We start from the raw sequence: 24879 nt of genomic DNA on the forward strand, positions 1-24879 counted from the left end.
GCTGCTATATGTAAAATGTTTGCCAGGAGTTTGGGATGAGGAGGTAGAGATGAGAAACAGAGAGACAGGTCAAAGTCACTAGAAGGCAGTTAAAGTGCAACCTGAAATAAGGGGTTTGAAGAGAATGAAGGAGAAGTTTCTAAAGGCATGCATATATTCCTTTCAGAGGACAGCTTTGGGTTTTCAGACTTGTAAAAGAAAATGCTGCTTTTAACTTTCTCAGTGTCTTTTAAAAAAAAACAAAACCAAACTGATTTTGTTTATGCTTTGTGAGTGTGAATATGCTTTAGTGTAAAAATAGGGACTTGATCAAGGCATGAATGTTGGTACTAGATCCTTTCAACAGCAAAGAAAAATAATTGTAATCTAGTTAGGTTTTGGTTTGTTGAAAAGCTTTCTGCGTATGGGTAGTGAGACTGCATAGTTGTAGAAGTAGTAGTATCCACCAAGGAAATTTTTATAATGCTTCTGTAGCTACTAACAATTTAGCTGAACAGTGAGATCCAATGCCTATGTTAAGAGTTCAGGGACTTGGTTCAGTTTATTAAAAGTGGACTTTCTAGCATTTACAATGTTGGAAGCTTTAAGTCTGTATTTGACCATCTGCTTATATCAAAACACTGGTACTGCTGGAGGATATTTCTAAATGGTTGTGTGATGCAGGGATGTACGTGCATACAGTGTATGGAAAAGCAGTTAGGGATGAGCTTGGTGTCCTCAAACAGGCAGTAGTCTGTCCTTGAGTAAAGTAAGACACTGTCTAACAAATGGCCTTGCAAACTTGAAGCCTCCTGAAATAAGTGGTGTCAAATATCTTAGTTCTGTATTTTAGCTTGATACTTCCTAAATTAGTATTTCTTTAAAATATTATTAGAAATGGTGCATTTTAAATGTTTATGTAATATACTGCATTTAATAACCATTTTTGTTTTCAAAAATTGTCTTGTCTTCTAGGTGCGGTTTATCACCAAAATATGGCATCCTAATATTAGCTCAGTCACTGGGGCCATTTGTTTGGATATTCTGAAAGATCAATGGTAAGATTCTGTATGGATTTAAATGTGCAAAATCAAATATACCAGTGTCCTCAATAGGAGGCAACAGCTCATGTTGCTTTTCACTTTGCATTTGTAATTTGAGATGTCCTTAAAACTTACGATATTACAGTATAGTATTTTGAGTTGAAAAGGTGCAAATGAAATGATTGGGTGGTAATTTTGGGAAGTATTAAGAAGATATTATATGCATAGAGAGCTTTTCAAAAAATTTTTACACTGGGGTTAGAGTGAACAGTTAGTTGTTGATGTTTTGGGTGTTTTTGTAGAAGTTAATTTTTTTATTTATTTAGTTCTTTTCCATTTAATAAATGCTATCTATTGCCTCCTGAATTTTGTCCTTTCAGCCTCCTGAGGTATAAGCAGAAAAAAACCCAAGTGTTTATCTTTATTCTGATTCTTGACTTCTGCTTCCAAATAAAAAAATGGTTCTGACAGAACTAAAACAATGTATGAAGTGAGTCTGGGAGTATAGAAGGTAACAGGTCAACAATAGGAAAGGGAGAATAGACTGACCATACTGATTTTGTCTCATAGTTATCACTGTTAAAACTTGATTTGCACCTCTGCCATTTGCCTTTTAGTGGCTGGCCAGTTCCTGACTTTTGATTACTTAATGTTACTGTAAAAGTTTTAATAGCCAAAAATCTGTGGAATAAACCTGTAAGTGTCAAACTATTAACAGCTGAACTCATTGTTGATTTGTTTTTCCAAGTGATAACTTTTCATGTGGTTTGAAGATCATTTGCACCAATTGTATGGTAGACATGGTATCTAACATGAATGGAATTCATCTTTGTTATTTTCCTCCATGTTTGCCCCAAAAGTAAGACTCTAATTCCCCAGCAAATAATGTCTAATCCATACAAGCTTCAAATGCTTGTAAATTCAACAACTTCATCAAGACTGCTATTGGCCAAGCAGACATCACTTGGGTTTGAAAGAGAAACTCTAGAGCAGGAAGCTTGAATTGAGGTCTTGCAGGTGACATATCCAGTGTATTCATCTTTTACAGAATGAGAAGATTATGCAAATCATGTGGCACAGGATAGTGTAAATTACTAAAATGAAATCATAATAATCATAAGTTATTGTCTTGTTCATTTCTGGAACTGCTTATTTTTTTCTTACAGTCTCAAAGCACTTGATATTCTTTCAGGCAGTGGAATCTTTCAACATACATACTGTGGTACATGGTATAATTTTTCTATCAGTAAAGCTAGTGCACTTTCGTACCTGCACCTAGTTATTCATACCACCCTACAATTATATTGGATGTTAATGACTCTGTGCAAGTACAGTTTCCTGAGAGATCATACTCTAAACCAGATTAGTGAATGGGCATGAGGTTGGCTGGTTGGTTTGTGTTGGGATTTTTTTATTTTTTTTTTAAATTTTTGTTTGTTTGGTTTTGGGTTGTTTGGGTTTTTTGGCAAAACAAAATTTGGAGGGTGTTTTTAACGGGGATCACTTCATGATTTGAACTAGAGCACATAAGCCTAGCTGGGAGAGCAGGTTTATTTCACTCGGGACAAGGCTTAGGTCGTGAGGATACGGGAAGGCAAAAACTCTTTATTTCTGGTAGCAAGGGTACGTAACATGGACGTGCATCCCAGTGTCATTAGCACTCTCCTGGGAAGAATTTATCCAAAGTTTTTAAGCTTGGGTTTTGTTTTTTTTCTTCCATCTTTTGGTACTGTTTTATGCACTGTCTAGTTGCTTTACTCATAGTATCAAGGTCTGTGGTTTTTAACAAGTGTCTTCAAGGATAATCTTTCCGTACTGAAGCCTCTAAACATCACGTTTCTCAAAAACAATACTTATCTAGCATTTTCCCCTAGAAGCTTTGAGGAAAGACAGTCCCTAGCAGAAGTCATGCTTATTTATTGCATTCTGAATTAAAACCAAAGTAATTTAATAGCTGCTTTTTTTAACATTTTCTTGTTATCTTCGTATTACTTTAATATATTCCCTAATTAGTATTTTCTGTGGAGAAGGATGGGTGATCTTGCTTCTGTAGGAATGGACTGGGATTCAGCAGACCGCATTTTGGTTTCCAGCCCTGGGACAGGTCTTCTGTTGTCTTTCAGCATTGCCAAACATTGTGACTTGGAACAGTCTCACAAAATTCAGTCACATCCCAAAACTGCCGCTTTAAGAGTTAAGCAGTTAATAGCTTTAAGATGAAAGTTTCTGGCCTTTTCAGTGGCTGATCAAGCTAAAAAATATAAAATACCAAAAGGCAACAAAGACCTAAAGAAATCATGACCTTCAACTTGGTTTTGACAACAACAACAGCAATGGAGATTTGGAAGGGAAGAACAGGAGAGGAGATTTGACTTCTGTTCTTGTAATCTTTGAAAGTTAGGTCTTGCACAGATAACTTAATCTGTGTCTTAGTTCTGGCTGACGAAAAAAACCATTAATACCTTCCTTCACCAAGATGTATAGAAAATAGGAGTATTGGAACAAGAACTTGCCTTCTGTGTATTTAAACTGGCTGGCACATGGAGCATCAGTATTATGCCACTTACATACTGTTAAACTCTTCCTTTGAAACACTGTCTTCATCTGGAAGCACTAAGGAAAGAATTTCACAGAACTTGGTGGTGGTGGTGGACAGAGGCTTCCTATATACTATAATTCCTTTTCAAATAATTCTTAATGTAGTGATCCCTTCATTTTCTAGTGGTGCTCTTTGTAAGTTTTGTTTGTTTTTTTAATCATAAAATGGTAAATGAAAATCACTTAAGCATTGTTGAAGTGCTTTTCAAAGCCTCTGGTCCTTTGGAGAAGAGGAAGCTTGTGGCTACTGCCATCCTTTTGTGTTGAAGGATTTCAGTATTGTGATAGATAACACTTTTTTCTGTGTAGCTTCCTAAAACTTCCTAAGCCATATGAATGGTTAATATTGTTTAAATAAGTTGTTTATTGTTCTTCAGTATATGCTGTTTTAGTTGTTTAAACTGGGAAATGCCAGTGTCACCATGTTTAAGTTTTCTGCACATGTAGGTTGAACAATGGTTTGAATAAAATGATAGCTTCATTAGAAAGCAAACAAACAAAAAAACCCCAAGCAACACCTCCCCAACCTTGATAATTTAATGGATTTCACCAGGTATTCAAAGCTAAATGGGACAAATGCAATTCTGAAATATTCTAATGGCTGTGTTCTAGAAAATATATTTAGTTTTACAGTCTCTCTTGTCAAATCTTTTAGTAACAAGCTCTGTTTCTGAAGTGTCACTTCATTGACTTGTAATGTTCTTAACTGAATAATGCTGCTCTTGTTGCTGTGTTTAAATGTAAGTCTTAAAAACACAGATATGCATTGGAATTTCAGTGAGGTCAGTGGGATCTGAAGGACAGAATTTGGGCCTGTGGGACTTAGGATTTCTTAGAGTTAATAAATGATAAAATACTCATATATGGTGAATACAAATACAAAGATTTTAATGTGTTTGTATATTTTAAAAAAAAGTGTCTTCCCTACTTACCCATCCCATGATAATGATTTTCTATTCTAATGAACATAGTTGAGATATTGTTCTGCATATTGGCAGGAGGTTTTATCAGTTTGCTAAGTAATGTCTTTAAATGATTTTTTTTTTTTATGAGTTTAATGAAATTCTTTCTCCACAGTATATGCTTGATGCTGAAATTCTTGGCAGATGTGGATTTTCATCATGTTTATGCTAGTTTGTTTGCAAAACAGCTACTGTTTGCTGGTAGAATTAAAATAGGGATATGACTTTGTAGAAGGAATACTGTTTATACTGATCTGATACGACTTTTGTTATGTGGTTTCACTTACTGTAGCCTATATTTATCTTCCAGGCTAGTATTCTGTCTCAAAATTTTATTCTTAAATATAAAATGAATCTAATACTGTTCATTGAAACCTGAGAACTGAATTACTTGAAAGCTGTTCTGCATAAATCCCTCGAGCAGTGATTATTGAGCAAATGTGTTGTGGCTGTATGTTTGGCTACAAAAAACTCTTGGCTGTTGTGGTTTTGACTGTCAAAATAAAAAAGAATAATAATTTTTTTTCATAGTGGCTGTACTGGAGGATTCACACTTCAGTTTTAGTTGAGATGCAGAAATCATTATTATAAGAGAGAATACAATTTTAATAGATAACATAAGCAACAGCCAGCTTGTAGTCATCATCTTCTTGGGCATCTAAAACTGCTGGGTTTTGCGGAGCACTGAGCCTCTTTAAAGCTTTGAGAAAAATGCAGAGAATATTAACATTGTTTGAGGGAACTCTTCAGCAAGCTGGCTGTTTTTCACCCCTCTGCACTATGTCAAAGCTGTTCTATTATTCTCTTTTATTTCTTTCCCTAATGGGTGCCCAGTCTTGTATTTCTCCTGTAAATAGTGACTATACAATGGGCTTCCACTCAAAGGCCTTATTCATTTCCTCCCTCCTTCCAGATTCCATAAGCCCTTGGTACAAGTTCCCAGAGCTTTTCTCTTAGATTAACAAGCTTAGTTATTTCACAAATGGAATAAATATTGCAGATTATTTTTTTTAAATAAAAATAAATAAATAAAAACAAATTGTTCCCAGTAGCCATGTTTGGTTGACAGAGTGGAGCAGCAATCTGCTGGCTACAGCTGTTCCTGTTGTTCTGCTGGGTTACCTCTTGGAGTAACTAGAGAGATTGTTTCTGGAGAGGAATATATAGAACACAAGTAAAAACTTCCTAAATGGAAAATTACTTAGCCTTTAAAAATGAAGAATTAAAACTGGCAGTGTTTTGTAATCCTCTTAGGACTCTTACAGCTCATCGAAAGGTAAGAGATTTCCTACCTCAGGCATGCTGGGCACAACTGGCTTGCCATGCTTTTTTATGTTAGCACTATATTCACCCAAACTAGGGGCGTTCGTTTTTTTAATGGAAATGCCCCAAGATATTACCTAAAAAAAAAAAAGTTTAATTGAATAAAATATATATCAGCTTTCTTTGTTCTGATTCACTCCAGGTTTCCCTTGGTGTTTAACAACTGTAATGCCAATAGAAAGCCTGTTTTTTGGTTAGGATGTCCGGAGTGGAGGCTTTTAGTCTGACATTCTCAGAGGGACAGTGCTTCCCTGTAGTGACCTCTTTGCAGCTCACTGGTAGATGTTACTGGCCTTTCCTCCCATTTTGTAGATGTCAAACTTGCATGCCTGCATAGTAGTTAAGCAGCATTTTGGGATGGGGGTGGGAGTCAAGGGTTATTGTAAACTTTAGGAGAAAACAGGAGCCAGTAATGTCATGGGACAAAGGCAATGTAATGTCATGTGCAAGGTGATTAGGATGCTGGGATGTAGGAAGTTTTACCTGCAAAACTCATGATATAAGCTGCCTGCTTTTTATTTATGATTGGTCAGACTTCCATCGGAGTAATGTACCCACTTTGAGTGTTGTATTCCAAGAAAGATGGGAACCATAGGAAAAATCCAGAGTAAAGTAGCAAGAATGATGGTCTAAGCAAATACGACCTACAATGAAAGATTGGAAAGCCATTTTAGCATGCAGAATATCAAGCATGGTGAAGCATTGAAATAGATTTTCCAAGAAACTTGTGAAGCTCCAGTTAAGAACAGATTAGACAGAAGTCTGTCAGGAATGATAAAAAACCTTGCCTTTGGCAAGGAGGAGAGAAAAAACTTAAAACCCCAAGCAGGCAGCTAGCTTGAGTTACCAAAGGGAATTGCTTGAACTCCATGAGATATGCATAAATCCACACCTAGAAATAAACCTCAAATATAAGAAGGGTTGGAAATCTTTTTTTTTCAGGATTCTATTCTGGAAAAATAAACCCTTGAGGAGCACCTGAAAATGCAGAAGACATATATCTTTCCACTGGAAGTTCATTTTAAGAGAAATACAACTTTTTTTGTAACACATTCTTCTCTAGCTTGTGGGCATGTCATGTGGGGGGTGTATGTTGGGTTTTTTCAATTTGTGCCCCTATCAGCATAGATTTTCCTCCACAATTGATGGTGAGAATTGTTTTTGCTCTTTGCTGGTGAGGAACAGGTCCTGCCTTACTAGTGTCTGTAAATGTAGTTCTGGGCAGTCATTTCCATTCACTTTATTCTCCCAAAAGAAGGTAATGGGAAGGAAGAAGACCTTTTTAAGGTACTTGGGGAAATGAAAATCTATTTTTAGCTGTCCTTCCAGTTTCTTCTGGGAATCTTAATTTATGTCTGAAAAATTAAGACTAAGCTACTTAGAAAATAACAAGACTTTTTTACTTTCTTTGATCAGGAAAGCTAATTGGTGTCTTAAAAGTAGAAAATGTTACATGAGCATACAATAGTTACATGAAGTATGTCAGATTTTCTTTACCTTTAATCACAAACTTTGATTTTCTTTTTTTAATATAAACAGTAGCTGAAGCTGTAACAGGTTTTCTTTTATGATTTAAGGATACTTCTTCTTTAAACATTTGCGTCCAATGAAGACTTTGTCTTATTATGCATGAGATGTGAAAGTCATTTTGAGATGTGAGGCTTGAAAATAAGTTGTAAACTACATTTTTAAACCTTTTTACATATGTGGCTTAACTAGTCTTGTCTATAAACTTATTATTATTTTAGAGTTTGAGTTCTCTGAGCATATAGCCATCTGTATATCCAAATGGATGAGGTATTTATTTTTATTACTCATTTTGAAATTGGAATGTCAGAACAGAAGTTCAAGTCCCAGTATGCTTTATATAAAAATGTACAAACATAACAGATGAACAGGGACTGAAAGGGCCTAGCAGTCTTGAAAGCCAGAGACAGCTGGAGCCAGCACAGAACTTGTGTTCTAGACATCCATGGCACTTTTGGTCCTTAGTAATGCTCCCTGCTCCCCAAGGTATATTTTCCACTTTTAGAAGGTACAGTGTAAATGGAAGTAAATTGCATGTAAAAGCGGCACAAGTGGCCGCGACCCCTTTCATGTCATTTTCTCTACTTTAAATAATGGCAGTATTTTCAGATGTCTCTGAAGTAGAAGGATTTCTGTAAAGGAAAGTGCAGAACAGCTTTTATTTGGTGAAAGTAACTACACCATCAGTTACAGTTCATAGATATTTCATGTTTTTGAAGTCTGTCATTAAAACTAATAAAATCACTTAAGTGGGAAAAAGGACTTTAGGTTTTATAGCGTGTGGTGGATGTGGTAGTTCCTGAAATTCACTGCATAAAAATAAAAATGGGTAAATTCATTTGAGCATAGTAAGGCCTGAAAGACCTGGCATTTAGGTGTCACAGAATGCTGGAATAATAAACATGTTGCATTGCATTTATTTAATATTAGCAGATACCACTGTGACTTACGTCGTCAATGCATACATTAAATAGATTAATTTCAAGACAGTATAAACCAGTAGAGATCACAAAGAACAGGAAATTATAAGAGTGAAATAGCATAAGTACATGTAAAGCAAAAATATTTCTATGTTCTTTCAGTGAGGTTTTTGTATGTGTGATTTAGGTGTGGAAAAATGATGCTTTTTTGTACTGTTCAGTTTACTATGTTAGCTAGGCTCTCATCACGCAACTGGGGATGTTTCAGTAACTAGGTGTTCTTTATCTTATTAAATATAATCTTACTAGTTAATCTCCAGCTTTGTTAAAGAAACATTCTTTGGCTTGGAAGAAGCATTCAGCTTGGAACCTGAAATACTTAAATTTAACTGGAAGAGAATCTGAAATTCTAAAGAAAAAAAATGTTTAGTTAAGAAGGAATAGGTTTGGAAAAGGAGGCTTATATGTTGTGAAGGTTTTGTGATTTGACAGAATTCAGATCTAAAAGCATGAGGGTTTTTTGAAGATGTAAGTCTGCAAAGTTCAGCTTGAGGGACTTCAAGCTGATGTGGCAGTTGGAATGAGACAATATGTGCTAATTAAAATCTCTGTCGCTTGGGATGTTTCTCACTTGCATTTTGATGTACAACACTGCACTATGAAAGCTCAGTGGTGATTATCAAGCTAAAAAAAAGTAAGTTTCTAGGAAAAATCTTCTAGAATTAGAAACAATTAAGGAAGAATGCTGTATTTGGATGGTTAGTGACATAGCAGGAAAGCTGTAAATGTGAGCATCTAGGAATATAACATTCATGTGTCACAAATGTAGCTCTGACGTTTTACCAGCACCTGTTCTCTCTTCATCAGTACACTCTGCTAGAGTACCTCAATGAGTGCCTCAGTGCTGGAAAATACATAAATTCCTGAAATCTGAGACTGGAAATAAACTTGCAGACTGTTTCCTTTTGATTCTGGACCATCAGGTCAAACTCTTCCCCATGCACTCTAACAGACACTCTGGATTTACTTCCAGTCTTCTGAAAAGAAGAAACTATTTTCTGTTGATTGAAAATTGAGCAGTTTGTTGATAAGAAATTGGATGCCTGTGTTTCACAACTTTCCTCTGGCATCTCGTGTGCTATAACCATTTTGCTCAAATCTAAGATGTCACATTCTCCCTGCTTACCTTTCTACTAGTACTTAAGCAGAGTAAGCATTTTTGTGTGTTGGCTTGAACATCTGTCTGTGCCTTTACCACAACAATTAAAAGTCTACTTAACTCTTCAAATAATCTGAAATACTGAAATGTCAAAGATTCTGTGGGTTCCTTATTTGGTTTCCAGTGTGTGCCAGCTGAAATAGTAGATCAGAGATGGTATTCATGATCAAAATCTAATTAAACTGTATATTTTAAATGTTACAACTTTCCAGACTTACAGTGTGTAACAATTTCATACTTCTACTTTTCTGAGTGTTTATTGACTTCTATAAACATACTTGGTTTTCCTTACTAAATTATTGAAATCAGTATTCTAAATATACTTTGAGAACAGGATAAATGATGAGAACTTAGAACCTTAGAAGTTCCAACTCTAGAACTATGCTACCTTCAACAGGGTTTTTCTACAGGGGCAAAAGAGTGACTTTAAAGCACCATCATGACTACAAAATGTTTTCCTGCTTCTGACAGTCATGTCGGGTTGAAATGAGAGGAAGCTGAGATAATATTTTCAATTGCACATTCTGTACTAGCCAAACCTTTTTATTATTATGGTAGTAATTTGCTACGTAAATTGTTAAATTTTATTGAAAAATGTCATATTAAAACTGATGCAATGCAAAAGATATCTAATGTATAAAATTCCTTATCTGTTACAAGTGTTTGAAATATAGGTCACTATTTCTGTATATGCTATTTCACTATGAAGAGTGCCAGCAGAGGGAGCACACATGGGCTACCAGTTCAGTACCTAGACCTTATGCAAGGTGCTGTTACTGGTAGTAAGGAAGGACGACACAAATGTCAAATTGACTGCTTTTTTTTTTTTTTTTTTTTTTTTTCCCCAGATGAAATGAATTCTGTTAAGTGGGCATGGTCAAATGTGTAGGTCAGTCAAGGACTGTATTTTCCAAAGGCTTAAGAAAGCATTGTTACTAAGAAAGTCCACATTTAAAACCCTTTTTAAATATATATTGAATGGTATTCTAATACCTATAAGCTGCAGCAGTTTAATATTATAATTCTTAGACTTACAATCTGTATGTGTCTCTTATATCATCTGTTATACTAGTGCAGCAGCAAAGATGAGTACAGGTGTGGGATTTGGTATAGTCATTTTCAAATTTTTAATTTTAGGGCAGCAGCAATGACTCTAAGAACAGTGTTGTTATCGCTGCAAGCGTTGTTGGCAGCTGCAGAACCAGATGATCCACAAGATGCAGTAGTGGCAAACCAGGTAAGATACTCAGTTGACTGTAAATTTGTAACACTTTTGTAACCTTGCTAACTCAGATTAGGTCCCAAACCTTGGGGGAGATAAAGATTTTAAAGAATTTATTGGAAAATTGCCATATACTAAGTGAATTACTATGGTGTTTTGTGCTCTCTACTCTTTGGATTCCAGAGTAAGCAGCAGTTATTTTACAGTGTCAGGAGGTTTATTTTGTTAGTTTTGTTTCTTATTTAGCTTGTCAGAAATGTCAGAAGGTAACAGCATAGTAAAATGAATTCCAGTATAACTTGCCTTTTAAAATCAAAGGCTTCTAGTATAAGAAAAACAATGTTGTATTGGTTTAAAATGTGTTTTAACTTGGTGGTGTTCATTGGATTTGGCTTGGTGTGTAGCTTCTCTTCCAGATTAATATGAATATTGTTGAGCATTGTATTTGTTTCATGTCAAAATTGTATGAATAGTGACTTTAGATAAATTACTGTTGCATTTAATCCTGAGGAGTAATTTATCTGAATGAAGCATCCTGTGTATTTTACCTTTGCAAGTACTTGGGATAAATATTTTAATCACTGGTTGAATTGGTATCAGTAGAATTCTGTAATCGGCAGGGTTTTTTACTTTTCAGACAGTAGTAGTAACTTATAAAAAGTAATAACAATAAAATGTCAATTGGATCTTATGCCATACCAGGACCGACATGGTTCTATTTAAAGTGTTGATGAAAGATAGGAACAGTCATTCCATAACTTAATAGTCTGACAATTTTCAGCAAAGTCCCAAGTATGTGCGTGTTGTTTTCCTTTTTACTCTGGGGAGAGAGAGAGGAGGAGAAAGAGAAGGCTTGGCTTCCCCACTGACGGGTAGTAAGGGTGTATTTCAGTAACAAAAGACAAAGCAAGTAGAAGGCTCTTCCAGCATCTATATCTCCTGTAAGTCAGGACCCTCCGGGATAGGGTGGCAAAGTGTGCACTCCTTCCCTCTCAAAATCTCTGTAGGGTGATAGATAAACTGCTTATCAAACCTGTCAGGATTTGGAGGGAAACATGGAGATCAGAGGTAGCCCAGTGCACTACTGGGTGAGGGAGAGCTGTTTGCTACTAATATACTCAGGAGTAAGTACAGAAGGCTTTCTTGTGGGATTCTGCAATACTGTGAGGCTGCTTTGAACAAACATCCCCGAACAGTTCTGTCAGACTGAATTGCTCTATGCAGGGAGAATTGTTGTAAAGGCCAGCAAGGCCACCAGGCATGTCCCTGCACCGTTTTTTCTTGCCAGATGCATGCCCTTGCTGTCACACTCTGTCTTTATTAAACAAAACCACTTTTTCCTTTTTTACAAAGAATAAAAGTAGTGTTTCCTGTTCTGGCCCCGGGGGTAGATTTTCATGTGGGAATTGTAACAGTCTCGTAGAAGCATTTGAGCTGGAAAGAGTTTTTTCTCAGGCAAAAAACTTCATGAGACTTCCTAGATTCTGAAGAGCAATTTTCCAGCCTGCCTCTCAGGTGCTTGTGGGGATGTGTCCAGTGGGACTGTGACATGGCTGATACAGGGAGGATTCAGTTTCTCCTGTTCCTTGCAAGTACCTGCATGAAAACTATACTGGGGTTTGGCCTTTAGTTACAAGCATGTGTATGTAAGTAGAAAGTGATTATAACATCTTTGAGAGATGTGGCGGTAACCACCCACTTCCTTCCTGTGTTTTATTTGGTGGCAGTGTCTTTCTTAGTTTGTTTGGTGGTGGTGGTTTTTGTTGGTTTTGTTTTTTTTCTTCCAAAACAAAAATTCACCAGGAATTAGTTACCCTCCACATTCATTTTTCATTATGTTACTTTACTAAACTATGTGTTAGACTACTAAGCTGTCCAGATAAATGGCAGTGCCCTACAAACTCTTGAGCTGAATCCCAGGGAGAACACAGGGAGAAATCCTGTTTGAATAATGGTAGTATTTTGAGACACCAGCTGTCTGGTGTCAAAGCTACTTCAACTAGTTGCTGTTTTTTTAAGTACAGCAACATTAACTGCCTCAGATTCCTGTTATAGAGACATCAGTAAAAGGTGCCTTAGGCTTTTCTCAATTCAGTGAAAAGCTAGATTATTTACAGATACCTAAGTAAAGGAATTTTATTTATAGAACACTGAAAGCTAGTTCTGAATAAAATGCAGTTATGCAGTTATGACTAATCCTTTGCACTTCAGCTACTTGCTTTCTAGGCTTGGCAGTGTTCTCAAAAACATAAAAAAAAAACAGTAAAAAAATTGGGGGAAGATCTCTTAAGAACAGAAGAATGTAGTACTTCAGGATGCTGCTGATGCTTAACGTAATCCTTCCTCTTTTCTAGTCATTACAACTAGATAAATTTATTACAAACCATTGTATTTATAACACAGTGAGTTATTTCCGACAATAGATTGTCTCCCATGTTTGTTTTAAAGCCATTAATAATCGGATAGTAAATACGCAAATTACTTCATGTGGAGCAGAATTAGTGGGAAGTGTACAAAGAACACAATGCACTGTAGTTGGTGTGTGTTGCTGTAGGAGAGGTAGAATGAAATGTACAGCAGTAAAAAGTATTGTATTCACTTTGACAGTGCTTTATAGATTTAATGTATCTAAATATTTGAATAATATATTTCCCAATATGTTGTCTTACTATTTAATGGTAAAATTTATTATATATTTAAAGATGGGAATACCTACTTTTTTAAAGTGTAATGACTAAAGGAAAGAGTTGTGGTTTTTTTTTTTTTAATACAAAAACCTTAACTTGATGTTACATATAAAAGTTGCTAAAATAGGAAGCTCATCTTGCTTTTCTGAGTACAATTTATGACAGATGACCCACTTTCTTGGCTTTTGAGTTCTTGGCGGAGGCTGAAAACTCTCTGTGATAAGGTCCATTCTGTTGTCTATTAGAAAACTTGTTAGTGATGAGATTGGTGCCAAACAATATTTACAAATCCTGCATGACTTTTTTTCTAGTAAATAATAGCTTGCATGAAAAGAGTTGCAGCATCGTAGCATTTTGCACATGCTCACCCATTTTTCAGCCCTTCTTTTGTCATATATGCTATCAATATCCTTATTCTCAGGAGGAAGCCTGGTAGTAAAATGTCAGCCCTGACTGAAAAACTGCAGACCTACTTGCAGTGTATAAAACCAGGCATATTTTTAAGTGATTAGAGAAATACATTAGATTAGTATGCAGTATGTACATTCAGGAGATGTTAATATAGGGATAATTTGTGCTCTGCCATACTGAATATAAATTTTCAGTAGCTGTGCTAAATATAGCTGCTTTACTTTTGATCAGTGCAATTGAGAGCAGTACCTGATTGTGCACAGGAAATACTTATAGTGCATAACTTAACCTAAAGGCAAACACATTAAATCAAACGCTTGCATAGGTTTACTCTATGTGTAATCTTCACCTCCAAATTTCATTTAAAAAATAGCAGTATGATCAGTGTGAAAAACTGTTGAAGATATTATAGAAAGAATGATGGATTGGAATCTGCCATATCATCTTGCTTTTTGGTTGGATTGCTGAGTTGATTTAACTTTCCCCTTCTCCCCCCTCTCTCTTTTGTGTAGTACAAACAAAATCCAGAAATGTTTAAACAGACAGCTCGACTTTGGGCACATGTGTATGCTGGAGCACCAGTTTCTAGTCCAGAATACACCAAAAAAATAGAAAACCTTTGTGCTATGGGCTTTGATAGGGTAAGTATATATAACTTAAGTATTTTTTCAGTAGTGGCAGGGCAAGTGTAAGTGTATAAGTACAGGGAGTCATTAGTATACTAAAGCAGACTCACTACTTCCATGACCTTTAATAGGTCTAATCATACTGTTTTGCTAATTATTTTTAAGAATCAGAGTTTTAAAATACTATGTTATTAGTAAATCTTGTGAGCTGCCTGTGCCTTTTTTGAATCAATTTTTCTATAAATTATTAGTTAGGATTTAACAAATGGTAAACTAACGTGTTCTGATTAGTCTGTGAACTTTTCATTCTGCTTCTCAGAGTTGCCAGTTCATACACTGAAAATATTATTGCTTTTGTTTTCTCATTGCAGAATGCAGTAATAGTGGCCTTGTCTTCAAAATCATGGGATGTAGAGACTGCAACAGAATTACTCCTGAGTAACTGAGCCATGTAGAGAAAGCTGCTTCAGTAGTCCAGCTTGCCCCTTCTGGAGGAGCATCACCATCTGTTATTTTTAGGATTCTATATAGATTCTCTTTTAAAACTGGCACTCTTGCCTGATGATGCTATCTAGGCACTATTGGAGACTGAAAAAAACCGCTGTGTAAATAAAGCTAATTAAACGTCTGTGTAAATTTAAAAAGGGGAAATACTTTAATTTTTTTCTTACTAAATATTGTAAAAATTCTTTGAGCTCAGCTAAAATAATGGGGGAAAAACATGCCTACTTTAGTGTTTAGCAGTGTGACGAAGACTAGCAGGAACTTGCTTCAGGATTTTGATTTAGTAATTCAGAAAGCAGCATTTTTGAGTGTTAGTCATCAAAATTGTTGGTGCCACTCATCACAGCTATCTTACTGTTTTTAACATGGATCCTATGTGCCTGTGGATTGACCTATATTTGCATGCTTGTACTTAATAGACATATTAGGTAGGGTCGCTGAAGAGAGCACCATTGAAATACTCGAGTGTTCTTGTAACTTTTTTTCCTGAAAGACTTTCAAGACTTACCCAAAGTTCCAAATGGTGACCTATTCAGAACTGGTTTCTTTCTAGCTTATTAATTGGGAAACCTGATTCTCCTCTCCCTTACATCATACAGCTGAAAATCCTCACTAGATTATGTTTCATCACCTGTGGGTATTTTGTGTGCCATTTACAGTAGTCTAGGTTCCCCTTTAAAAAATATATTTTGAGTTATCAGTAATGATTTTCATCCATCATGTTTTCTACACAATCTTGTAAGGAGTATGTTTCGATATAGCACAAAAAGATGGAGCTGGTTTTCTTTACTTTTTTTTTTTTTTTTGTGTCTAAAATAGTTGTAAAATGTCCTTTAGTATGTTCTGGATAATATGATTTCACTGGGTTTGAAGGAGAAAAAAGCTGATTTGCTAGCATACTGAGAATTAAAAAAATTTTCTTTGAGTACTTGATATGATGCAATCAGCTGTTTTTTGCAGCGGTTTTCTAGCTTTATTTTGGGCTTCAATTTAAGGATTGCTTACCAGGTACTTTAAAATTCATCCTTGCTTGCATTTTTCTCTAGTTGACACATGGAGGCTGTGTTGGTGTTTTTACTGTACATACTTCAAATGCACATAGAAGTAGAAGTGTGTTCTCAATTTAGCTTTCTTTTGGATTGATGTTTCTGATAAACGAGAACTGAAATCTTATCTTGGCTTGTACATACAGTCAGTCTTTTTATTCGCATTAAAATGACATTTCATCCTGAGTGCAAAAGCTTGAAAATTATTAGTTTTGCAACTTCAAACACTAGTACATCTATTTAAAGAGAGCTGTAATGTCTTTGTGAATATGATGCTAACTTTTGAGAATATATCTGACAAGGAAGTTCAGAGAAATCCTGAGACTAGAGAGTGGAGATTGTGGATAACGGAGTACTGTATAAGTCATCTTCCATGACTGTTTTTTCTCCTAAACTGTGGATTAATGGGGTGGGGAAATAGATGTCTGTCTGGGTTTTTTCTGGAGTTAATGAAGTACAAGGTGAAATAGTTTCACACTTCATAGACAGTCTGTTTATAAACCATACTAGAGGAAATCAGGAACATTATTGTATCTGTTAAATATCTGGAGCATAGTGGTAGGGGAACAGAACCAGAAAACAGAGCTGTAGAGACCTAGCTAGTTTAGGGATGTTCCCTATACTGCTCTGTCTGATGTGTCCAAACTTAAAATATTTCAGGCCACAGACAGTAAATACTTCGAACTCATATCAGTGCAATACTAAATGCATTTGCTTAGTCTTTATACTTACTGCTTTATAAGGTGTAGTCAGTGATCAGTTTTCTTGGGTTTTCTTGAGTTAGTGTAAATCATTTGCAATGATGCCAAAGGAAATGAGTTGTTTTTGTCTTTCCTTATATTTATTTATTTTTTTTTTAATAAGAAGCTGCTACTGTTCGGCTGGTTTGCTAGGTGAAAACCAGGGACGGTAGGAAACTGTGGCAAGATGCCACTTGTGTTAATCTCAAGTCGCTGTCTTTTCTGTTATACAGGCTAAGAACTTCTTGATTACATCAACACCTTTTTTTTTTTTCTTTTTTTTTTTTTTTTTTACCCTGGTGGTAATTATAAATTACTGACTACTTTCCCTTGTTCTTCGCTGCTATTTATCAAAAGAAAGAAACTTGGAAATCATTGTTGGGGACATAAAACTTCTCAGTTACGGGCTTCTGAACGCATCTTTTGATAAGATTAGTCTCCTAAGAACAGCAGGTTTTTCCAACAGTATGTAAAGGGTAAAGGAAGCCGGGGGGAGGGGGAGAAAAGAGGAAATGGTTCTTAGGTGAGCATGGTCACCTCTGAAACGATGCCCTGTTACGTTTTACTTCTCTCATGAGTTACCTCATTTTCTTCTCTACTGAAAAACACTCGTCTTCCCCTTTCCCCTTATGTATAGATGTTGGATACTGGGTTTTGCCCTTCATCCATGTGCTTGGTAGCAAAGATGTCTTGGTGCTAGCTCAGGTGCTGGCAGGAGGGAAGCTTCTCCAGAAGTGAGCTGGGAAGGAAACATGACCCAGCATTAAGGAGACATCTGTGGTCTGAAGTCCCTCTGAATTTTGACATGTGAGTCCTTTATAAGGAACGTTTTTGTATTCTTGGTAATTAACAGAGTTGAATATAGGGATAATGTTGTAGGAGGTTAGTTTAACTGCAGCTGGGGCTGAGCCCTAGGAATTTTGCTGTTAGTGTTCAGTTTATCATTGTGAGTTTGTACATACAAAATGGTAGTTCTGTTTTCTGTATGACTGAACATTGCTATATTCAGGGCCCTGTGCATTCACAGATGTGGAGTTGCCATGCAGTCCACTCCAGCTGTGGACTCAGGCTGCACATTTACCATTTTCTTACAACAAGAACATAAAACATGGGTACAGTTGCTTTCTAAGTACAAATAAATCCTGCATTGTCTTCCTCTATCGTGTAAGAAGACAGCTTGAAACAGTAATTTTGAAGTCTAAATGGCCCCATTTTTCTGAACAAGGTATTAGTAATGACGCTTACCGATTGCCAGAGCATCAATCACATTTCACTGCTGAACGTTTTAACATGCATCCAGCGAAGTGGTTTATCCCTTCTTTGTTTTGTTGGTGGGGAACAAGAAACTCCTCTCTCAGCCAGTTCCTCAAAAAGTAAAGTACAGCTTTGTTCAAAGGTAGAGAAATGCCCTTGCCTGTTGCCAAAAGCCTCCATTTTCTCATGAGTGCCAAAAGCCCCGACTGTATCCTACCCCCACTCGCCAAATTCACAGCTTCCTCCTTTTGCTTCTGCGAACAAGCTGTGTTCTCAGTATGACAAACTGGTACATTTTGGAGACAAAAACTTAGGGACATATCCTTCTGGAAAGATGTGGCACTTAGTGCTATTCATTCTGCATATTCCAAACTTTGATTTTTTCAAACAAAACAACAAAAAAAAAAGCTTGCCACAGAGTACATGGGGCCTTGACTATAATTGCTCAGATAAATACTGCTGAACCAATTAGTTACTAATGGTGCAGGAATATGTCTTGGTTTTGTTTAATTATCATTGTATTTAACTGTTTTCCAAGTAAGTTAGTATTGGAACACTGACATAAGGAATATAGGATCTTTTTTTGTTGTTGTCTGAAAGGAGGAATTAAATAGCCAGAAAGAAGCTTACCTTGTAATGCCAAATCTGTGTTATATGGTGTGGGTAACAAAAACATTTAAACTATGCAAATTGAAGCTTAACAGCTGTGAATCAGGCTAGGCACTTCAGAGCATATGGATTGCTTATTTAATTGGGGAAGGGAGAAGGGGGGGGGGATCAAAACACAGTTTCAAGCAAGAGTTCTTGTTTACTACATTGGTCATATACTGTGAAGGTGAAGTGTTGCATTTTCAGCATAGGGGGAAACCTAACTGTGTGCATGTCCCTTGTTTCCTTCCTAAATACCAACAAAAGCTAGCTTAGGCTTGGAGGCTTGCCCAAAGGGGGAAATGTTAAATAATTTAGCAGTGAAAGTTACTGTCTGTTGGTGAGCAGACACAATGAGAAGGTGAGGTGTCCTCTCCTGCTATGTTTTGTTGATAGAGTTGATGAGAGGCATCTTGATGAGCGTGGCCACTGATTTGTGATCAGGTGGTTGGTTTTGTATGGTTTTGATGAGCAATTGGCTCAACAATAGATAGCAAAAGTGCATTTCATCATACTGTCTGTTGTGTCACAGAACTAAAGTGTGAAAGTAAAGATGCTTACTGGGTGCCTAAAGCTTTTTCTGGGAAGACCATATAAATGTTTTCACTGTTACTGTCCATATTTTCCAGGCACAGCTTTTTCCTATGGCTAGGCAAAGTTTTCTGATCTATTCCAAACCCATCAATAAATCATGGAGCTTGCTCTTCCCGTTTGTGGTGTTAGTGTCATCAGCTGATTTCATCATTAGACTCACAAGACCAACTGTCGTTAATGCATTTTGCTTCTTGCTTGGTTATTCCAGCTGCAGTGCTCTGTAGGTAGCAATTCGACTTCAGATTTGTTCTCACTGGACAAACTCTTGCAAATCATTTGCACTGTACTGTGATGTGATGATGTTCCTTCTCTGCTGTTACCTGCTTTGTAGGCATCAAAATAGCTAGCCGATCGCTTATGGTGCTGAGCCATTCATCGATAATGCAAGTTAAGATATATGACTCAACAGACGAGGAAATGTACTGTGAAAATGCTGTACTTGTCCATTTTACGATTTGCGGCAACTGCTGGTGCTCTGTTGTGGTGTCTGAAGGAGGCTGCCATCATACGAATGCTGATGTCAACTGTTGAAGAACCCTGCTTTTCACTTACCTTTCCATCCTAAATTCTGACTTTTCTAATTAAAAAAAAAAAAAATTACCAATAAAAAATATTGCAGGAGGTTGGTTCCTGAGCATCAGACTTCCTGTACAGGAGGAGCGGGTGGGCTGGAATGCAGCATCAGTGTTTTTTGTCTTGAAAATAAAAACTACACAAACACTTTTGTACACAAATGATTTTTTAAATAAACACACATTTTAAAAGATGTTGATTTTCACTGGGAATGCTTAACAATAAATGCATGTTTCCCTGAAAACAGTTTTCATTTTATTTCTGGTAATTCAAATTGTTCTGAGATTACAGGGTATATTGCCTCCATGTCAGTAATGAGAGAAAGGGACAGTCATTTTCATGATGCACATTAAAAATTTTTGAAGAAGAAAACTGTGTAAATATAAGCTGTGTAATGAAAGTGTGTGTTAATTCAACTAGGACTGCCTCATGTGATAGCAAGAAAAAAAGCTGGTAATTCATGGAGGAAAAAGTTTTCTTTTGGATTTTTCCAGAACCACTCATGTTCATCTCGTCTTTGTGCATTTTAAACTACATACTTCATATAAACTTATTTGGGGAGGTGGCAGCCTGTTGGGTAGTAACACTGCCCTGTTTCTCAGCTGTAGAAAAAATCCAGAAGAGATGATGACTATGGATTTGTCTGCTACCAATACATACTATTAACTTTTTTTTGGCATTTGTTAAATGGAGTAAAGCAGTTTGAAAGCTAGCTAGTTTGAAAGCTATCAGCAGTGAGTTTGCTGTGAAGCTGGTTGTAATACTCTGTTTTGGATCTATGTCCCTTCTTCAGGTGTGTGTTTGTCCGTGGGTGGGTTTTACAGGTTTCCAGGCAGGCTCTACCAGATGCAATAGTGCTGCACAGTTTTACAGTGTTAAAACAGCAGTGTAAGGGGGATTTTTTGGTGGTTGTTTTGTTTAAATTTACTATGACCAAGAGCTATGTTCTATTGTGGTACCTCATTCATTAAGAGGGAGAGGGAGCACTCCCCAGCCACTCTGCTGCAGCTGGGGGCTGCTTCTCTTCGCCTGCCCATTAATTTAGAAAAATTCAAACAAAAAAATCCATATTCCCATGTTCTTGTAGTTAAGACACTACTATGACATGAGTAACTGAGAGCTGCTTTATACTGAAATACTTGCAAAGTTGTCCAACAGCCTTGTTGTTTCTTCCAGCACCCCAAAACTGGAAGCGAGTTCACAACTGAAATGGACCGATAGTGCTTACTGGCTCGACTCCTCCTGTACTTAATTTTGTTTCAATAGCTGTAATGCTGACACGTTTAGCTCTCAGGCAGGTAACTCTGATACTGCCAATACAGCACATCCAGGATTTTAAATTGTTTTAAGGTCAAGTCTGGATCTGGAGCACTCGTGTCTGGTATAATGTCAAATAAATTACATTGCTTCACTTAGTGGCTGCTTTGTGTTGAAATACATGAAGTTTTTAGGTGGGTTTGTGACAGCCTGGTGTAAAATAAAGGGTAAATGGCTGGGATGGTGAGGGAAAAATGAGTCTGATGTTGCTGGGGGGGGGAAGGTGGCAGAGAAGCAGTTTTGTACGGATGTTATCTGGGCCCCCAGACCCCTTAGCAACCCGAGTCCTTGGTGTACAGCCGCCTTTGTTTGGAAGCGTGGTGCAGGGCATGGGCTCGTGACCCCTTGCTCTTAAGGCGGGTGGGAAAAGGGACTGTGCACAGCCAGCGCCTTGCTTTCCCTGCCCTGGTCCCTTCCTCTGTCTTTCCCAAAATGATTCTTCTCCCAGCTGGCAGTTTAAGAACATGATAGGTGGTAAGTCAAGGCTCCTGCTGATCCTGTTGGAGAGGTTTGGGAAGTTGCCCGCCGCTGAGCCATGTTACTGGATCATGGGAGCAGCCCTTGCCTGTTTCAGGGCAAAGCCAGCTGTCCCAATTTTAAACAACTACCCACTGCCTGGGTGCGGAGTTGGGTATGAGGGTGGCTTCCTTGAAGCAGGAACACCTCGCTGGTCACAGCCCAAAAAAGGGTGAGCCTGTTACACTTCAAGGTGGATATCGGTTCAAAAAGCACACCTAGACCTGGCAGGTCCCATTTCATGCTGCAGTCAGGAATTTGCCTGGCAAATAAGCTTTTTTTGCCTTTTTTTTTTTTTTTTTTTTTTTTTTTTAACAAAGAGTGAGCACTGGAAATTGTGTCGTTGCCAGAGGTTTAAATTTCCCTCAATGCAAGGCTGAAGAACCACCAGACATGGAGTGGGTCCAAGGTGTTCCTGGAAGTGGTGGCGAACACGTCTTCACGTCAGTGTGAGAAGCTGTGTTGGACGTGAGGTGGTTGATCTGTGTAGAAAGTGGTTTAAAGGATCCAAAGCTGTCGGTTCAAATGGAATGAAAACCCCTCACGTTTATGGCTTTTACTGTTGAAGAGGAAGCTCTGAGAAATGAATCCTGTGTGTGAACTTCAGAGGTGAATCACCTGCTGGGATGGCAGAAGGGGGAGGGATGTTCTCCCTCTTTTGCTTGGCATGCGCATTCCTGGTTATAGCATCTTCCACATTCAAGTCCTGCAATGGTCTGAACCACATCAAAACTGCCAGGAGTAAACTGTCTCTAGGCCATTCTTGTCAGAAGAGAGCTAGTTGGAAGTAGACACGTATGAACAAAGTAGGTAGTTATCAAAGTTCACCAAGTCAGATGACGCCGATGTGGGGAAAAAAAGAAAAAAAAAACAAAGCCAAAAGGTTCTTAAGAACAAAGAGGGAGAGCGTTGTTCTTTGTAGCGTTGTGCCGTTCTCCTCACCCATGCAGAGTTCAGCAAGGTGAAGTGCAGAGTCCTGCACCTGTGGAGGAACAACCCCAGGCACCAGTATGTGCTGGGGCAACTGGAAAGCAGCTTGGCAGAAAAGGACCTGGGGGTTGGGGACCTGGATCAAGTCGAACGTGAGCCACCACCCTGCAGCAAACAGTATCCTGGGCTGCGTTAGGCAAAGTGTTGCCAGCAGGTCAAGGGAGGTGATTCGGCCCCTCTGCCCAGCACCTGAGAGGCCGCACACAGCTGGTGTGCTGCGTCCGGATCCGCTGGGATGGAGGCAGACTGCTGCCTGCCCAGGCGATCCTGGACTCAGGGGATCTGTGTCTGTCAGTGTCTCTGCAAAAGAAGGAAATAAACAGACACAAAAGGGCCACAGCCTGTAGGTGTGAAATGACACAGCCTTCTTGATAGCAAAAAAAAGTGTTGTTTTTTTTTTTAAAAAAAAAGGTGTTTTGGCTTAAAGGTATGATGTTTTGGAAAGAAAGTAGCTCAGTGAAGCCGAATCAAATGAAATTCTGGTATCCTCTTGGCCAACTGCTTTGGGCAGCTTCCAAAACCATCCTCAGGAAAATATGCATGCATGGAGAAACCCTAAGAGCAGGAACCCTCCCTTGCTCCCCTGGCAGAGGCAACTACTGTCCTTGACATGTGGTGCAACTCCCTGGACAGAGGGTGGCGGGGAGCGGGGGCTCGGGCACAACAGGGTAAGTAAGTAAGTAAGTGTCTTTTGGAGGAGGAACACACTACCAGGGCTGTTAAGGGATTTCAAGGCTGAAGAGGGACCAAATAACAAATGCGACTTGAGCTTCTGAGATCTGAACAAGATGGCAAGTCTGTCTTACTAAATCTAATAGGAAGGCCCCTACGCCTGTGATCTTAGCTCTGGGGGTGGAGGGTGCTCTCAAAAATGGCCAAACAGCATCTAATACCTGGTGGTTACATGGGAAAGGGTTGTGTTGGTCAGACGCAACGTGCTTGGAGAAAGCGTGTAAGGAGATGGAGTGAGGCGGTGGGGGATGAAGTGGTGCCACAGCACTGGTGGTCCCTGTCCCCCTCCCCATGGGCAAGCAAAAAGCCTCAGGGAGCAGCAGCCCGCAGCCAGCCTGCCGGAGGACGATGAGTCAAGCAGGTGGACGCGGTGCCGGGCGTTCCTCTGTGCCCAGGTCACCTGCAAGGGACATGATCTCAGGCTGGCATTAGTGGGTGAGGAGTAAGTTTGGCCTAGAAACAGGAATGTTTTCCTGGAGCCCCTTCCAGCCCTCTGCTCCCCTGGAAGAGGCACCTCTTCGTGTTTCTGCTGTGGGTTGGGTCAGGTTTTTGCCCCCAGCACGAGGTTCGGGACTGGGGGTCTCAACCAGGCACCCGGCCATTCAGGTGGCTGCGATGCTGAGGCGCGTGCTAAGAGTACCTGTGGCTTAGGGAATAAGCACTCGCCTGTTTAGGCCCTTAAAAACATGCCGAGGTGCATGGCAGGAGTTAGGTGCTTCTCTGCCCCAAGTCACTCGCGAAAGTGGCACCAGGCTCTTCCTCTCTGCAAGGAGACGAAGCGGGCCAGACGTCCCTCCCGTCCAGCAGCCCCACAGCAGGGGCCGTCCCAGGCAGCGTTGGGCTGCAGACCCAGACAAGCCCCCGGATGGGGTGGGGGGGCGAGTGCCCACCAAGACGCAGCCGCATGTAGGGCGAGCCCGGCACCTCCGCGCTACGCGTCCCTGCAGTGCCGCTCTCGCCGGTCCGCAGCATCCCGCCATCTCAGCTCTGCTACTCCAAAAGCTTCTGCCACGTGCGCAGCCGCTTGCACGTTAAGGAAGCTGCTGCCAGCCTGAACTGTAATAAAATAAATATATTGGTTTAATTATTTTTTTTAAGTGGGTCAAAGCTCCCGCCATTATCCTACTTAGAAGGATTTCGGTAACATCTGCTGCGTCAGTATATTGGCAGGGTCAGTGCCTGAAGGTTCCAGGAGATTATACAAAAAAGCCCTTGCATTATTCCCACATGCCGTCCTTACTGGATCTGCGTGCCATCGACACGTTGAACTTGGTGTTACAAACTACTGTCGTGGCAAAAAAAAACCAGGACTGGCAAGAAAAGAAAATGAGAGGAAACAGCTCCTACTGTGACATGAAGCTCCTGACAAAACTTTGTATATAGCAGACCAAGTTCAAGTAATGCTCAATGGAAACAATCAATCATCATCATTTTAGAGGACTCGGAGC

At 38.7% G+C, this 24879-nt stretch overlaps 1 protein-coding gene across 1 annotated transcript in view; it reads left to right on the top strand.

Annotated features, from left to right (window-relative positions):
* UBE2K (ubiquitin conjugating enzyme E2 K) overlaps positions 1 to 20069 on the top strand; it is a 48240-nt gene extending 28171 nt beyond the window's left edge. Inside the window, exons 4-7 of the mRNA XM_075024687.1 lie at positions 955 to 1037; positions 10709 to 10808; positions 14404 to 14532; positions 14889 to 20069. Of these exons, the coding sequence (XP_074880788.1) occupies positions 955 to 1037; positions 10709 to 10808; positions 14404 to 14532; positions 14889 to 14963 (387 nt within the window). The 3' untranslated portion in view covers positions 14964 to 20069. The remainder of the gene's footprint in view (positions 1 to 954; positions 1038 to 10708; positions 10809 to 14403; positions 14533 to 14888) is intronic.
* The last annotated feature ends 4810 nt before the right edge of the window (positions 20070 to 24879 follow it).

Source organism: Buteo buteo, chromosome 1, assembly GCF_964188355.1.
Source record: "Buteo buteo chromosome 1, bButBut1.hap1.1, whole genome shotgun sequence".
Classification (NCBI taxonomy): Eukaryota; Metazoa; Chordata; class Aves; order Accipitriformes; family Accipitridae; genus Buteo; species Buteo buteo.